The sequence below is a fragment of the Lissotriton helveticus genome, chromosome 7 (assembly GCF_964261635.1).
Source record: "Lissotriton helveticus chromosome 7, aLisHel1.1, whole genome shotgun sequence".
NCBI classification, from domain to species: Eukaryota; Metazoa; Chordata; class Amphibia; order Caudata; family Salamandridae; genus Lissotriton; species Lissotriton helveticus.
The window spans coordinates 1,451,447,396-1,451,465,673 of NC_136068.1; the positions used below are offsets into that span (position 1 = coordinate 1,451,447,396).

The 18,278-nt window shown below is 45.7% G+C and overlaps 1 protein-coding gene across 1 annotated transcript in view; it reads left to right on the forward strand.

The window, feature by feature from the left end:
- The first annotated feature begins 988 nt into the window (after window positions 1-988).
- The window catches only part of TRIM28 (tripartite motif containing 28), a 678,597-nt gene continuing 661,307 nt past the window's right edge, over window positions 989-18,278 (forward strand). The window contains exon 1 of the mRNA XM_078654815.1: window positions 989-1,350. Coding sequence (XP_078510941.1) covers window positions 1,173-1,350 — 178 coding nt within the window. The 5' untranslated portion in view covers window positions 989-1,172. The remainder of the gene's footprint in view (window positions 1,351-18,278) is intronic.

An 18,278-nucleotide genomic window follows, 5' to 3' on the forward strand; every position in this document is an offset into this window, starting at 1 on the left:
ACGCTATGTCACCGCGTAGCGTGAACGGTGGCCATTTTGAGTCGCGCGAGTGAGCGAGTCATTCGGGTGCCGGAGCCGTGTGAAGCAACACGCTCTGTGTATCTTGGCGTCATATTCAATAAATAACTTACCTGTGACCACGACCAGTTGTCTGTCTTATATATATAAATCACCCACTTTACAATGGGGTTTATTGAAATGTTTAAATGTTTTTTATTGGCTGCTGTAAAATAAACAGTGAAGAAAGAGACAGCATAATCTACGCCTCTGTGTCCTAAACCCCTACCGCGCTACCGCGTTTTCCCGCTGTGCGCTGAAATTTAAAAAATGGCTTGTTTATGACAAAGCCAGCTCGTCATCCGCGTAGCGCAGGTAACGCCCATGACGAGCTGGCTTTGTCATTAGCGCTGAAGGGGTTAATAGAATTTAAAATTCTAGGTGTGAATGCTAGCAAATGTTTTACTCTCATGTTCTAGTGACCTGCGAGTACAACAGAATCATACTAATACCTAGAGGAAGAACTATCTAGGTGATGATTCACAAAGCAAAGAAAGACAGCTGTGTTTTACAGACTGAAGCACTTGCAAAAGCACTTGCAATATTAAAGGACACAAAGTGAATAGTGCCTTGTTTAAAAAGAAGGACAAAAAAGCAATGACATAATTTGCACTTACAAACTTTACAGAGTAGGCCTGCTCCATATAAAAAAAAAGTGAAGTGCCTATACAGCAGCAGGTCGCCCACTGCTGCCACGCTTTATTTCTAAGTTCGCACTCTAGTTGTTTTTTAAAACTCTGTGATGAGCCATACAGCGCACGCGCGATATGGGATCATGCTTAGTCTACTTCCACCTCCCATTAAGAAAACTCTTTGACAAAGCCACAGGCCACGCCCATTCCGCCTCGGTGATTGGACTGTTTCTGGAGACACAACGCGTTGTCGCTTTCGTTTTTAACGCGATATTGCGCTCGCTGTCGCGTTGGGTAACGCGCATCAGGTATCAGTGAGCGCATGCGCAGGACTTCTCCTCCTAGTGTCCTGTGGGTTCAACGCGTTGCTGTAACCGTTAAGCTGCGGATCTTTTGTTCTTTCCCGCCATTCCCCAGACAGTATTAAGGGGATCCCTAGCAAACTCAAGACAGAGGCGGGTGCACACGGACTTAGCAGGGAGCATGTCACAGACCGCTTCGGTAGGGTCCCCCAGGGAGCGGCGCTCCGAGGGCCCCGACCTGCAGTTGCTGGAGAGCTGCGGCGTGTGTAAGGGCCACCCGCAGCAGCCGCGCCTACTGCCCTGCTTGCATTCAGTGTGCACGGGATGTTTGGGACCCGAGATATCCAAGGACGGATCAGGTAGGGAAATGCGGGACAGAAGTCAAGTGGAGCTCCCTGGAGGGGTTTGCACGCTAGGGAACGTTGTTTACTTGTGCTGATTTATTAAGGAAGAGACCAAGATTACTGGGGAGGAGCAGAAGGTGTGGTCAGATGAGGCTACATTTGTAGTTATTGGGTAGTAGATAGTTATTTTCATGACTAAAATCGACATGTTTAATGACATTTGATTACGTAGAAGAGGTGGCATACATCAAACTAGGGCAACTGGTCTGATTTTACTTAAGGTTTTAGATGTAGTTGACACGTTTTTCAGTATCGTTATATACGAAATTTCTATGTAGTGTTCCCATGTGAGAGATTTGCATACTTCATGTGTGATAGCCACTTTCGCTAGTGGTTAGACATGAAAACTAGGTGAAAGATTAACAGGATAAATTAATGCTCTCTGAACTACTTTATGGGTTAAAAACTAGTAGTGTATGTGTTGGGCGTAGAGCGACAAACTGTGTTAATGAGTGAGTTTTAATTTGTAGGTGAACCTTGCTGGATTCTGACTGATGTAGTATATAACTGATTTAGAGATTTTATTGTGATCAGTAATGAGTGGGCTGGGCCAAGGGACACCACACATGAGTTTTATGGTGCTATTCTGAGTTCTGTAGTAATCTTTTCCTTTTGATGATGTGAGGACAGCTCTGCTCAAGACATCTCAACAAATGTGGAAAGAAATAACTATTACAGTAAGCGGGCAGCTCCCCTCCTGTGTAGAGTGTGATAAAAGCAGTCACCCAGTGCAGCAATCGCCCATTGCATGTGTTGGACCTGGTCCTTTCTGCAGGGTCATCCCAGATTTTTGCTTTTTCATGAACCCACTTTTTTTGCTTTTAGAACTCTGCACTTTTTTCTTGCTGGCCAGTAGTAACATGCTTGTGCTGTCTTCTGAAAACATGGTAAAATTAGCCCACAGCAGATTGGTACATTTAATTTACTTATAAGTCCCTGGTTAACGGTACAACATATTCCCTGGGCCTGTTAATTAAATACCATATTGGGCCCTGCAGCATTCATTGTGTCTCCTACTAAAGTTGCTCTGTAAAACTTGTCTCGGGCCTGCCAGTGCAGACTGTAGTGCACTTTTAAACTGCCGTTTTTTTAAAACACAATTTTTGAGTTTTTTCCAATTCTTGTTGCAGATGAGATGCATAGTTGGCAATAAATAAGTTTTGGACCAGTAATCCTGCGATAGAATAATACAACCATGCTGTAAACTTATATATGAAGTTATACAGAATAACATCATACATTACAGTGGAATAGGAAATTAGGATTAGAAGTATAGATATACAGCCTTATATTATAAAACTCGTGTTTATGCAATTAGTTATAAACTACTATATTTTAACAGAAAATACCCCCCCCTCCAATTCTCTGGCTTCCTATATAAACCTGATCATAACATGAAATTATATTCTCTTGTTTAGAAAACATGTAGTTATACTAATTATTCACGGGTATATGCTCCTAGGTATTAAGATATTGTGAGAGATATGGTATTACACAGGTTCAGTCTATTAGCTAATAGGGATGTGGGAGGTGTGGGTTCGACCTGAGATGTTGGAGGAGTCAATGGATCTGTGGCTTTGAATGCTTCCAACATCTGATCCCATTCCATAGAGATGGGATTTTTACATGGGCCACGAAATTCTTCTTGTCTAATAATCACTCTCTGCGGTTCCCCAACAGGTCATTTCTGCATGCCAAGAAAGTGGTGAGGGGGAGAAGCAGATTTCCATCTCATGGTGATGGCACGTTTTGCTATTAGAATAGCCATGTCTGCGAATCTGTAGCGCTGGCTAGACCCGTATGTATTAGTGCGCTTTACATGAGGATCAGTGAATTACAGGTTACAAGTTACATTTGTTACAAAGCATAATCAAACATAGGATTAAAAAGCGGTGTTAAGGTAAATTCGTCAGAGGAGGGGGAGGAAGGAGACTAAACAGGGAGACGGGGAGAAACTGTGTCCAATGTCCGGCTGGGTAGGTGACGGCCAAGGGGAAGAACCAGGGCCAATCTCCTCTATAGCTGTCTGGCACCTCCACAGGGCCTTGGCTATAATGCTCAGACTCCGCTGTCAAAGGGAGCGGGAGGAAGGAGACAAAACGGGGAGAAACTGTGCTCAATGTCCAACTGGGTAGGTGACGGTCAAGGGGATGAACCAGTACCGATCTCCTCTATACCTATCTGGCACCGGTAATCGGCCATAATGCTCAGACTCCCGTGTCAGGAGGTGGGGTCGAAGGAAGACCAAACGGGGAGATGGGGAGAGGCTGAGCCGGATGTCCGGTTGGGAGTAGGCTGAGCCGGATGTCCGGTTGGGAGTTGGAGAGATGAGAAACCCACTGTCCAAACAAAATCCAGATGGGCATGGGGATATGGTTTCTGTGATTATTAAGGTGCAATCAGCAGGAGGCTCGATAGCCAGGAGAGGCAGATGCCAGAGAGCTGGAGAAGACAGCGGGACGAACGGGGGCAGGCGGCGGGTACCATCTAAGAGTCAGGCGTTTTCCTGGCCCGATCGTACAGTAGACATCACGTCCTTGAAATGCCCCCAGGATGGAGCGCCTATGTAAAGGGTGATCAGAAGGGATGCCTCAACAGCTCAGTTTAGGAGTGGTCTGGAGTCTCCCTCGGAGTGGTCAAGACTGGTCCCAGTCGCCATCTTGAAGTCAGGCTCTGCAAAGAATAAATTGGCCTCAACCAAGTCCCTTGGCTTGATCTCTAGATCAGGTGCACTTCCTAACTTTGGGAGCAATTGTGGGCACAGCGTTTGTTCCTCGTCCCAGAGTTATCTGTGTCTTCTTCTAGGAGTCACCCTCGCAAGGCTCAAGCAGTGCACGCTGAAATCGCAAAGTGGTACATGCTTGTGTCTCTTGCCCGCTTCTACCCTTCTCTGCAGCAGGTTAGGCCACTCAACAACGGTCCTGCGGTCAGTGGCACAGCGCGGGGCACTCCTATTGTTCCATTCTGAAGGAAGCGGCGGCCAGTGGGCTTGTTGAGACAGTTGATCCCAATCCCTGTTTAAAGGATATCTGCTGGTTCGCGAGAGGTCAGCAGAATCTTTAGCCCTCTCCAGAGCCCACCGATACTCCTACCGAAGTCCCAGTCTCCCAGGAAGTCTCTGCAGCGAACACACTGTGCGGGCCCCTCCCCCTTCGGTATCTGCTGCCCGCACCAATGTTACAGGCAAAGCAGGTCTCCCGCTGTATCAGCCGTTCTTTGCTGGATACCATTTTGTTCGGCAGCAGTGTAAATGAGCATGGGTGGGGTAGGCCCATAGTGTAGGGCGCAGCTGCACTTATCGATCACCAAATCAGAATGAGAAGGTGTTTGTTGGGAAACGGAGGGTCCGGGGCAGACTGGTGATTCTGGTCTGGGTCATTGTTCCAATCGTCGTCACACCTTCTCCCATCCATGGGGATAAAACACTTTTTGAAATGAGTACAGTCGCTGTAGGTATCCCAAGCAAGGGTATATTGTAAGAATATGGGGAGATACTTTTGGTGTATTGGTGTGTCCGCTTCTAGTATGATAGTGCTGTTTTAAGCAGCGGGGGGACTGTGGGCGGAATCTTAGCGTGTGGGAGTAATACTGTATGAAGAGTACCCTAGCTAAGAAGCTGTGGTGTATAACCTATTTCATGTATATGTCGTCCTGCTAGCCAGTCCGATAGCCATTGTAGCTGACTGTCCATACAGTATGCCTGAAAGTCTGTAGGGCCAAGAACTCCCACATCAGGTCGCAATTGCAATTTAGCCAGACTCGCCCTCCTACGTCCTCTACCCCAAATAAGTTCCGATAGTAGTGTATCGAGTGTATGAAAGAGTTTGGCTGGAATTATGACCGGTAGATTAGTGAAAAAATATAGAAGTCGAGGGAGCATTACCATTTTAGCGATGGCCACTCTACTCTGCCCATCACAGACAGTGGTAACGAGGTCCAGAAAGAGACCTGCATCCGCAAGGATCCTATTATTTTCAACAAATTTCCATTAATTAGGTCTTGGGAAGTTCTATATATTTGTATCCCCAAATATTTAAAAGTGTGTGGGGCATTCAATAAAGTAAAATCACCAAATGTAACAGGATCTGTTTTTTCTTTATATCTCATATAAAAAGCATGTGATTTGTTCGCGTTGATTGCTATTTCCGACACCTGTTCGAAATGTTTAAATATAGATGGGATAGGTTCCAACTTTGTAGTAAGGTCGTTTAGGAAAAGTAATAGGTCATCAGCATAGGCGAACACTATATGCGTTGAGTTTCGTATTAGAATCCCCATACTATGGCCTCTTTGCCGAGCTTAATGAGTAGGGGTCAAGGGCCAAGACAAATAACAGTGGCTACAGGGGGCATCCCTGCCTAGTAACCCTTGCTACTGAGTATGAAGAGGATATAAGAGAGCCAGTCCTTGCTCGAGCAGTGGTGGCAGTGTATAATAATTCGAACCATTGTAGATATCCTCTTGGGATGCCAAATTTATCCATAGATGTCAACATATATGTCCAATAAACTGCAGTTTTTACTTGGCAAAATAATCCATTTGCCCGGCCTAAACCTTTCTTTTTAGGTCGAGCCTAATGGAAGCCCCGCCCACTCTCCACCCATATTTTTTATTGGCTTTTCATTGTACTTCTTAAATGCTGGCTTCTGATTTGTAGAAAAGCTTGTTAGCCCCTCCTTGGTACTGCCTTGTCTCCTTTAGTTACCATCCATAACGACTGGACCTTTTACTTGGCTTGTTACAGGGTCTGCCTTATAAGTGGCTGAGCATTATTTTATTTATTGACACAGGGGACAGTGGTGGATGCTTTTTTTTGTATCTGCATGGTGAACGCAGTGCCCGCTTTAGGGACACCGCACTCAGTTTTTTGGTTTGTTTTGGTAACTTTAATTCTGAGTGAGGAGCCCGCTTCAGGGACACCACGCTCGGTCGCATAAAAAAAAAACTTTAATATGGCTCGCGGCGCCCACTTAAGGGACACCGCGTTGGGTGGCATAGTTTTTTTTTAACCTTTAATACTGACCGCAGTGTCCCTAAAGCGGGCGCCGTGCTTTCTTTTTTTGTGCAAAATTATTTTTTTTACTTTCATAATAAGCGCTGCTCCCGTTGCTGGGACCCCAGTTTTTTTTGCTGCCCACTCACTCCCCTCAGCCAGTCCACGCTCACCTCCTCTTTTGGCTCCCTTCCTCCTTCGCATGAGGAAGCGGAGCTTAGCAGCAATCTAAGCGTGTGAAAAAAAGCCTTTGCAATGGACAGTGTCTTGCATTGACGCACGTTTGAGCTATTGGCATTGTAAATGAAAATGCTTTTTATTTATGCTTTGGTTTTTGAATCATAAATAAAAGGCATTGTTGTAATTTTGAATGCCAATAGCTGAAACTCGCGTAAATGCGAGACCTATTGCATTGCAAATGCTTAATACTTCAAGTCCCCCACACCCCAAGGTAGGCCCTAACCACTCCTAGGGCAGGGTGCATGGTATTTAAAAAGTATGTCATGTGTACCTAAGTTTTACATGTCATGACAGTGAAAAACTCCTAAAGATGTTTTTTCCTGTTGTAAGGCTATCTCCCCTTAGACAAAAACGGGGTTACCTTATTGCACTTAAGAATTGATAACTTCAGTTTGGGACCAGATATAGAAATGCTCTTACACACATGGATTTTAATTTAGAACCCTTGTTAATGGTAAACTCTAATTCATTATTAAGAAAATGCCACACTGTGTCTACATCATTAGTTCCAGGTACTCTCATTCTCATTCGGGAAGAGGGTGAAGCCCCCTCTCAGAGTGCACACAAAGTTTTGTAAATTAGTTTACTAGTTCTTAATTCAGAACACTAGTTTGAGTTACACCGGAGTGCAACACAACATTCTTCAGTCGTACTTTTACAAAGTTGACATTTCTGCCTGTATTCAGGGTCTAATGACTGAATGGCTCTCCAGTGGTGTTTTCTGGCTTGCTCCCAGATAGAAAGGTTGGGGAGGAATTGTGCCCTCACCTGTTTGCACTTGAAAGGACCCTGTCTGCAACTCACAATGGGACCTGTTACCAGGCCTACCCATGTCACCCTAGACAGTTTGGAGATAAACCTAGGGGAAGTAGTGATGACCAGAATTCGTTTTTTCGGCAGGCCAGGAAATTCCCCCACTCAAAGGTTGGTACCAGTTATAAAAGTGGTACTTTCAGAACCTTTCACTAGAACACTCCTGTACCTGTGGAAGATTCAGAAGGACTGTCCTGCTCTTTGAAGAAGTATGCCTGTACCACGCTCCCCAGAAGTGACTCCAGAGGTCGTTTAGCTGGTCTATTTGAGCTACAGGGACACAGCAGGCTTCCAAAGACTCCCCTGCAACTGCCCATCTGACCAACACCAACTGGGTGTCCCTGAGCCCTGATGGTGGAGTGAATTCTGATTACACCGACTCCCCAAGGCAGGGCTTATGGATCCTTGGCTGGCATCAGTGTACTCCTGCTGACCTCAAGGTCAAGATACAGAAGTTTTGGGCTTCTTGTGACTGTGAAGTGAACTCTCCGCTCCAAAAAACGACCGCCAGTTCGAAGCTCGACTGCACCTGCTCTTTACGCTGACAGCAGCAGCCTGCGTCTCCTGCCCACAAACAAAGCTCCAGCAGCCTGCCCTGCTCCTCATGCTGATGACTACCTTCTCAATAACGTGAACTTCAGCTCCACACTTGGACTTGAGAATGTAACTGTTCAGTGGGACAAACTTGGTCCCTGTATCTGGCCCACGCATCATTGCAACAGGCCTGAACTTTAAACATTTCCCCGGTCCGTCGCAACTGCATACCTGTGAGTGGCACTTTGTGCTTTTTTTGTGATATTTTCACCTAAAACTTTTTTAAAACCCACATCTTCTGTTCTGCTGATTGTTATCTTTTTGGTGTCATTTTATTTAGTGCCTTCTACTTAAGATTGTTCGTGTTGTTTTCACTTTATTATTGATTTGAGTAGGACTACTTTACACATTTTCTCTAATTTAAGCCTGACTGCTTTTTTACCAAGCTACCAGAGGTTTAAGCATAGGGAAATTTTGAGACTTTTGTGATTCACTCTCACAAGGATTGTGTCTAATATACTATAGAAGGCTCTCACCTCTCTGAACAAATAACCCAATTTCTTACAACATGTTTCCTGCATACCTTTTGACCTTATCTCGCTGGGTACCAAATTGAATTTGGGCCAAATTCCACCCTCCAGCTTCAGTGTGCTGACCTTAAGTGCACTCTGTGCAGCCGCGAACATTGTTTTACATCAGGCATCGAATGGTTCAAGGACTGACATGAGAGTGTAGTGATGTGCAAGACTTTGTAAAGGGGAGGAAGCCTGGGAAGAGAGCGACTTAGCCGTGCTCTGGTGTCTGGTGTAATGGCGCATAAACTGAATAGGGTGCACTTATTGAATACCAGCCAATACTGCATCAGCTCTTAGCATGTACAGTCAGAGCATGGTACCTTAACTGGCACAAACACACCTTTGTTGCACTTCCTTTGTCTGCCCAGAAACCTTAATTGGTGTCGCTTTTTGCAAGAAAAGTACAAAGATATAGACAGAAACTTTAATTAAAGAGAGACAGCAACCAATTTGTAAACTCTTTTCTCACATCTGTAACTTGGACCCACAAGGCATAATCCAGCCACTGTTCTTCCGGTCACAACTGGGCACACCACCTACATTCTGGGAAGATTGGATTGTGCTGTTTGAGAACTAGGAGCCCTTGGAATGGGTTTTATTGCAAACTGGTGGGATGGGCCAACATCATTTCCAATATCTTTTAATACAATGAGATCAATAAGGTCGTAGAGTTGTAGCTTTACAAAAAGAACCAGAAGTTCCTGAAAACAGATTAGCAAATTCTGTCAATGTGGCGAAGACTTGTCACAGGTTTTACATAAAACTGCTGAATTTTTCTGGTTTTGAATGAGTGAAGGGTCAGCCTATGTATAACGGTCCTGTAACCTTTGTTTTTTTCAGTGAATTTTTATGTTTTAAAAAAAATTCTATTTTATAATTGTAACGTCCATATATTTTTAGGTCTCGCCTGTCGATGCGCATGCGCATCGAGCAAGCGAGACTATAGGGGCTCATCGACTCTTTATCTAACTTGCAAGGAATCGTGGCGATTCCTTGCAGTGCCCGTGACTTTTAAGCTCAATGCGCATGTGCATTGAGCTTAAAAGCGCGTGCACAGCCGCCCGCATTCCTCCGACACCTTTGAAGTGAAGCTTAGCTTCACTTCAAAGGCCCGGCTTCTTCACACCCACATGCCGCTCTGCCCCGCTCCGCCCCCTCCCCTGAGTCATCCTGCCTGCCCTCGACGTTCCCCCCGCCCCCTCCCGCCACGCAATGCCGAGAGCTTGTTTGTGTAACTGTCACCATCACAATCACCACGACCTACTGAGGCCCAATAGAAGACAAATACCCTCATGCAATATATTTCTTCCCATAGATGCAGCGTATTTACGTAAGCAATCTCCTGATTACTGGCGTCTTTTGCTTTTTTTCTTGCGGCCACGTTTAAAGCATATTTGCTGCCGCATCGAATGTATACTCGCGGCCGCGTTTCATGTTTAATTGCGGCCGCGTTTAATGTTAAGTCTCGCGCCGCATTCATTGTTTATATTTCTCTTTTTTTCAGCACTATTTTCTATCTTTGCCTTCTTATTGTCTTACTTTTCTGCTTCTCACTGGGTCAAAGTTTAGTGACGAGAAACAAGTTTACAGACATGGGAGCCGGCGTTCACTACCTGCACAAACAGAACTGCTCCGTGTGCATACTGTGTAATATATTAACTGCCGCGTTTAGTGTTAAGTCTCGTGGCCGGCGTTTGATGTTTAATTGCGGCCGCGTTTAATGTGAAGTCTCGCGCCGCATTCATTGTTTATATTTCTCTTTTTTTCAGCACTATTTTCTATCTTTGCCTTCTTATTGTCTTACTTTTCTGCTTCTCACTGGGTCAAAGTTTAGTGACGAGAAACAAGTTTACAGACATGGGAGCCAGCGTTCATTACCTGCACATACAGAACTGCTCCGTGTGCATACTGTGTAATATATTAACTCAGAACTTAAAGTGCTAAGGAAAACCGAACGGTGAACAATACCTACGAACGCTATAGAACACCTAAGCATTTGAGAGTCAGGGGAATAAATGGCAAGACTGCATTTAGAAAGGATAGCACTGCTCCGATGCTTTTAATGAGAGAGTACTGACACATCTCAGTACCAAATAGGTACTCTGTAACAAGGAGTACCTGTACTTCAAAATTTCGATTTCAATCACTGGGCACCACATTTTATTGTAAACCTTGTACTTCCCCTCACCCCGGCCTTCAAACATCGTTTCATAGCGTAGAAACCTCTTCAGCTAGTTAACTGAACAACTCATAACTTCTGGTCCATACCCTTCCCAAGAGAAAAACAAACACTAGATTCCAGTGTGCTCAATGATCCCTCGAAGACTTCCCTGAGTGCTCCCTCGTTTATTCTTTAGCAGAATATCTGTAGCAGGTCCCCGTCTGGTAGGATCGTAGTACCTATGGCTCACACTCACCCTCACTCACCCTCACCCTCACCCTCACCCTTACTCACCCTCACTCACCCTCACCCTCACCCACCCTCACCCACCCTCACCCACCCTCACTCACCCTCACTCACCCTCAACCACCCTCAACCCCTCACCCTCACACAGTGGAATAGGTCTCGGAGCATTTGAGTTAGAGCTTTTAGAAATGTTTATGGTTTTTTTTTTTAATTCTTTAGCATTGGCTACAGGAAACAAAAATGCTAAAGATTTACAAAAAAACCCATAAACAATTCTAAAAGCACTAACTCTAATGCTGCGAGACCTATTGCATTTCCAATGCTTGTTTTAGGTCTCGCCTAGGCAGCAAGCATTTGCTGCTCTAGGAGGGCCTTTAAGCCATCGTTCTTCACTTTTCAAGCACTGTGCTTGTGGCGGCATCCACCTTGCTGGAGGGAGCAGGGGCGCGCCACAAGCACGAGTGCCGTGCTTGAAAAGTGAAGACCGCTTGTTATTTATTGAAGGCCCTCTAGTGGCCATCATTGGTATGAGAGAAGTAACTCTCTTCCCCAGCCCACTAGCGCTGCCATCCCCCTACTCTGATCCATATCGGGCCCGAGTGTGATAATGGGCTCAGAGTGCTCCGGCTGGTGTGCGAGCACCGGGAGGCTACCGGTTTAAAAGCTTGCATCTCAGTGTCATTATGTTGTATGAGTTTTCTGTGCACTGAGAGTGTGGTTACAGAAATTGTATATCCGTGCAAGTTTCCAAAAATACCTAGACAAGTAAAAAGAAGTAGCACATAAACAAACTGCAATTCCTTCAAACATTTCACATTCATCACAAAAGTAATCCTGTCGCCACTTTAATTTAGTAATGGTATGCAGAACCCTGGACATTCTGTGTGATCACCTGGAACCTTCACCTTAAGTTCACTGTATTGGATACACGTTCAGCCGCTGCAAGACACCGATGAGAGCTGATCGTTAAAAATTATATAGGGGGCGTGTGGCACCATCCAAATTATGTCGCACACAGTAATGACTCACCCAGTAGCAGCCAGGGTTAGATCACCCCTAGCTGTAGGTCCAGACTGTGTTCCTCCACATAGCCACACTCTGCCTCGGAGCCCTGGTCTGTATCCCCCTCTACATGTAAGAGGGAATCTCTCCAGGACTCCACTGTCCTCCTACCAGTGACGGTGGTGACCCTCGTGCGCTGCTTCTGTAGGTTTGTTTTCGAGAAGCCCTTGATTTCCTGAGAGGGGGAGTGCATTGAATAGTAGATGTCTTGCACGTTCAAGAAACAAATCTCCTGCCTACCACTTGCACCCGCTAGCTCTTGACCACGATGGGCATCTGGCTGTCACAACTGCTGTTATGGTTAGTGCATGGGCATGATGCACTGGCATTCAGCCGATTCCGGCGAGGTCTTACATAATTAAACTTCTCCCTTGTTTGTAAAGCGGATTTTCATTGGACTGGTCGACGTGCCTTCTGATTGGATTCACATATAACCTATAACTATAGCCATAAAAAAGTAAATCAGTAAATGGGGCTGATGGCTTTGTTTGTCCTTACTCTGTCCCGTAGCCTGAGATCATTGTTCAATTGGAAGCGTATGTAAAAGTTTATATTCCCAACAAACTGCAGCACTATAGTATGTCGATCTCTGCTACTTCCAACATTAAATAAAGGGACAGCATGTTCTAGTACAAACAGACCGTGACTGTGCTTATGTAAACAGAGTCTCTAAATCAAGTTTTCCCTGTCCAGTTGTCCTACAGTTAGAGGCTTGGACGGAATCTTCTTTCCTAAAGACATCTTACAGCAAGGGTCAGACAGAAGAACACATTAAGTAGGCTATTTTCATCCTCTCAACATCCGTCCATATGTCAATCCATCTTCAAGAGATTATGCTAAAGTTTTAGGGGTCCTTTTGTAGACCTGTGTGCCTCCTCTAAAAATGCCCAGCTGCCTAGGTTCTGCTCCCACTATCCCATGCCAATGGCTTGGAAGGTGGATGCTTCTAGTCTTACTTTTGGTATAGTCATCTACTCTGTTCCTTTCCCCCTTTACTAGTGATCCCTTGGATACTTTTTGGGACTTGAGACCAAGCAGCGGATGCTATTTAGTACTTCCATTCTGGCTATGCAGGTTGAAGTGCCACTTATTTTGCCCATCTCTATTCTTTCAATTTTAGAACTCCCTCTGTGTCTCTTTCTCCTCCTCTGTTAGGTGTGTTTTCCAGTAGTGTCGCCTCTCTCAGGTTGAAAGAATCGGTTTGCAGAAGATCAGACTCACAAGACATCTTGAAAGGGTTATTACAATCAGATATCTAGATGGCACTCCACCCTAAAATCCCATTGGAGGCAATGGAAATCTTTCTAGCATTGGTGTACTACCTCACTCATCTCTATTAAATGTAAACTCTTTTCTGTATTACTATTTTGCTTAAAGAGTTTTGGGAAGAATCCCAACCCTAAGAACACGATGGGCAGCAATTAAAGCAATCTATGATCCATGGGTCAGTTTGGGCGACCCAAGGTTTCCCATGTCATTCGATTTTTAGGTCGAGCCTAGCGCAGCGCGCATGCACTGCTCTATGGGAGGCTTCTTGTGAGCACTCCAAACTTCCCAGAGACTTCTCCGTGTGGGTCTGGCAACTCTCACACATTCCATTGGCCTTTGCTTGTGGCTTTCAATAATGAAAGCATGCAATTGGCCAAAGTCTGGTGCATGTCCTGCCTTTTCTGTAAACGTTTACTCCCATGGCGTTTGGGTCTCAGGAGCGAGCAGCAGCACGCAGGGTGCCAGCTGCATCCTCCCTTGTTGTTGTGGATCATGTTACCAATTAACACAACGGGCCGCTCTTGTTTTACTGGTGATTTTGATGCCTATCTGTGTTCCTCAGATCATGCTACTGAGGGAATCATGGGTGTAACAAAGCCCTCTGATCAGGAACCCTTGATCTTATGCACTTTGCAGCACACAGTTGCTGGAGCCTTGCTCGGTGGCAGGGTCTCTCCTCGCCGTATCCTGTTTGAAGTGTAACGGCAGCTGCGGTGCACAGTTCTCCAGAGGTTGATCTAAGTCGGCTTGAAAATTGTGTGCGGAGATCCTCCCAGCAGCGACTCCACCCGATAGCATAGTAGGCTGCTTGTTCCTCGCTCTTTGCAGCTCATCTGAACATGTCCGGTGTAAAAAAATAAATAAATAAATGGCAACAATAGCGATCCTCCGTGTGAGAAAAGGTGATGAGAGGAACCCCGTTTCTCCATTCCCAGATGCATCTCCCATATTTACTCCTGGTCCCAGAGCCGCCTAAAAGGAGGGAGAGTCCTGCGGGTAAACACCGGTCGTTGTCAGCTGACGCTGCAATTAACTTAAGTAAACGCTGCATCACTTAAACCAATCGCTTCTGTTTTCGCCGTGTTCATTAACACAAGTCCGTCGATGAATGAAGATATTTTCTCTGGATGCAGCGGACCCGTATTTTGTGAGAATGCTGTGGAGTGTCTGTTGCACACTGAAGGAAACATTTGTTTGTACAGGTATGGGCAGTTTCGAATAAGAAGCATCCCTTGCTCGTTCTCTAACAAACGTGGATGTGAACGCATTAGAGGGCTCTACATGAGCACAAGATTCCATCACACAATGTCTTTTTTTTTTTTTAACAGTTTCACAGTTGTATCTACTAGACTAATCTTGGCCAATGGACTTAATTCCTGAGTACTCTCATTGCTAGGCAGTTGTATTTCTGGCATGAGTGTGACAACGCTGTTTGCTTAACTAAGCCAAAGTGGTTTTCTTAGTGCATTTTTCTAACATGTGACTTGCACTCAGAGGGAAGTTGTACTGAAGTAAAATCCAATTCACAACCTGAGAGTCGAGGGATGGCTTTTGTCTGGTTATTCCCTGAAAAATACAGTACTAACTTGTAAGCAATGCACTACCTAGAACTTTCAGTGCGCAAATCCTCCATCTCGTTTTCCGAGTACACATAAGCGCCCAACAAACGAAAGTGAATCTGCGTTCTACATGGCAAAATACTTATAAGGTCCCAAAGGCGAGACCTATTGGCTATGCCAGTGCTTGTTTAATCTTTAATTAGTTATTGAACATAACATACGGAAGGTGCACCACTTATTGTTGTATTTGTGATTTATTTAAAAAGTACATTAGTCATTTTATTTCAAGGTATTTTTAGTTTTCGCGACAATGTCGTGATTGCCGAGGAAACACCCAGTACTGCGTGTTTTTGACAGTGTAAAACACACATATATATTTATATATTTATTATATATATATATATATATATATATATATGGAAAACAAATTGCCCTTCAGCAACGGGAGGGCACACAACGACGCTCTCTGTTGTCAGCCTCGCTGCAGCTCGCCTCTCCGTGCCCCTTAATTCTGTGACAAAGCCGACGCGTTTCGAGGCATCACGCCTCTTCTTCTTAGGCAGACTCTGAAACACTGTGGGCTCACCATTGTATTTTCTTTATTACTTTTCTCGCATTAATTAGTGGGCGTGGCAACATTCAGCCCGATTGCATGCTGGGACTTATAGTCCTATGGTGAGTACAAGTGACTGACCTTTAGTGGGTACAATATTTCAAGAGTCAATTTTAAGTCCATTTAAATCCTTAGTAGGACGGGATGCAGAGATGCAGGCTTCCTCTTTGTGCATGGGAGCGACGTGCCTCGTGGTTTTGGCAAAAGTTCCATCCCACAGCCTTTTCATTCCTTTATGAAAATGGTGCTCAATCCCCACGGCACGGGCCGCCGAGAATTTAATGGAAAACAAATTGCCCTTCAGCAACGGGAGGGCACACAACGACGCTCTCTGTTGTGTCAGCCTCGCTGCAGCTCGCCTCTCTGTGCCCCTTAATTCTGTGACAAAGCCGACGCGTTTCGAGGCATCACGCCTCTTCTTCTTAGGCAGACTCTGAAACACTGTGGGCTCACCATTGTATTTTCTTTATTACTTTTCTCGCATTAATTAGTGGGCGTGGCAACATTCAGCCCGATTGCATGCTGGGACTTATAGTCCTATGGTGAGTACAAGTGACTGACCTTTAGTGGGTACAATATTTCAAGAGTCAATTTTAAGTCCATTTAAATCCTTAGTAGGACGGGATGCAGAGATGCAGGCTTCCTCTTTGTGCATGGGAGCGACGTGCCTCGTGGTTTTGGCAAAAGTTCCATCCCACAGCCTTTTCATTCCTTTATGAAAATGGTGCTCAATCCCCACGGCACGGGCCGCCGTGAATTTTATGGAAAACAAATTGCCCTTCAGCAACGGGAGGGCACACAACGACGCTCTCTGTTGTGTCAGCCTCGCTGCAGCTCGCCTCTCTGTGCCCCTTAATTCTGTGACAAAGCCGACGCGTTTCGAGGCATCACGCCTCTTCTTCTTAGGCAGACTCTGAAACACTGTGGGCTCACCATTGTATTTTCTTTATTACTTTTCTCGCATTAATTAGTGGGCGTGGCAACATTCAGCCCGATTGCATGCTGGGACTTATAGTCCTATGGTGAGTACAAGTGACTGACCTTTAGTGGGTACAATATTTCAAGAGTCAATTTTAAGTCCATTTAAATCCTTAGTAGGACGGGATGCAGAGATATACATATTTTACATAAAGTTTGAGTCTAGCTGTTTAGTAAGATATTGATTTAGCTTTCCCCATAGTGAACATTTGTTGAAAAAAGTACACCTAAATGCATTTTCCTTGTTTGCAGCGACACCTGAAGTCGCAGGGACTTAGGTAACCGCGACAATTGCGCCTTTTTTAAGAGGTGTAAACACATATGTGCACACATTTTACAGTATTTTAGACTTTGTGGGTTTCTTACTGCACTGTTTAAAGTCTTTTTTTTTTTTTAAACAGAATTTACTTATAGATCGCACAGTAAAGGCAGCACCTCGCACACCGAAGTTACCGGCACATCAATATAAAGCATCACGAAATTGGCAATCTATACAGCATTTCAGAGTTCAATGTTTCATCAAACTGAGCAAACATCCCCCCCCCTCCCCCTCCCCCCCCCCCCCCCCAACGCCCCCCACCCGGATCCCACCCACCCCGATCGCACAACAGCACTTCCCGGTTTCTCCAATACAGTCACCGACCAAAATCACGTGTACCCCTTCCTCCTGACCTGCCTAGCCCATCTCTTGATCCATCTCCGGTCCATCGGGGGCTCCAGCCAGAGGCCCGATACTCTGCCCACTGCTTCCATATCTTATAATGTTTCCGTGGGCACCCTCGGGCCACAAAGATTGGCTGTTCCAGCCCCATACAAAAATCAAGGCCCTTCTTCCACACCGAAACTGAGGGAGGGAGGGGGTCCTTCCACGCCTTGGCTATATCCCTTTTGGCGAGGGTAAGGCCCAACAGCAGTAGATGCCTCTTATATATGTTACCCCCCACCCCTTCCAGGGCGTGTAGTAATCCTAAATGTGGTGTGCGAGGAAGATCCCACCCCAACACCTCGGCCATACAGTTCCACACCCCAGTCCAGAATCCAACCAGTGCACCACAGCTCTAAACCGTGTCCCCTTCTCTTTACCGCACCTGAGACAGTCTGGGGATGCAATGAGGCCAGCCCGCCACAACCTTTCCCTTGTAAAGTACACTCTGTGGAAATATTTAAATTGGATCAATCGCAATCTGATCGCTATTGCCGTGCCTCTTGGGGCCTCCAGCGCCCCTACATCACGCTTCCACGACTCCCGAAGCTTCTGAAGTGTCGTCGAGCAATGTATTACCAGCGTGCGATAGATACGGGAGATCTTTTTGTCCACTAGATCCCCCTTAAAGACTTTGGCCTCCAGTGGGCTAAACTCTGGTAGGGAATCCAGACCCTCAAGACTCGGCCTAATGGCATGGCGGAACTATAGGTACCTAAAAAACTGGGACTGGGGCATATCATACTCCCCTCGCAAATCTTGGAAGGATTTGAGCGTCGTCCCTGACATCACATCTCCTAAAGACGAGATGCCGATGGCATCCCAGCCCCGAATCCTTGGAGGGACGCCAGAGCAGGCAGACGGCCGTTGCGCCACAGCGGGGTCTCTTGCGTCAGCTTATCCCACCATCCCATGCGACGCAAAGCCTGTCTCCAAACTTGAAAAACTACCTGGGTGGCCGCCTTCGCAGCCGCGTCGCATAGAGGACCGTATGTAGCGTAGTAGATCCCATAAGATGTCTCTCCAGAGTATATGCCGGATCCCCCCCTATCTCCATACCACCATTCATTTAGAACTAAAAGTTGAGAGGCTTGATACGAAAATATATCGGAGGTTGCCAGACCCCCATCATAGGTG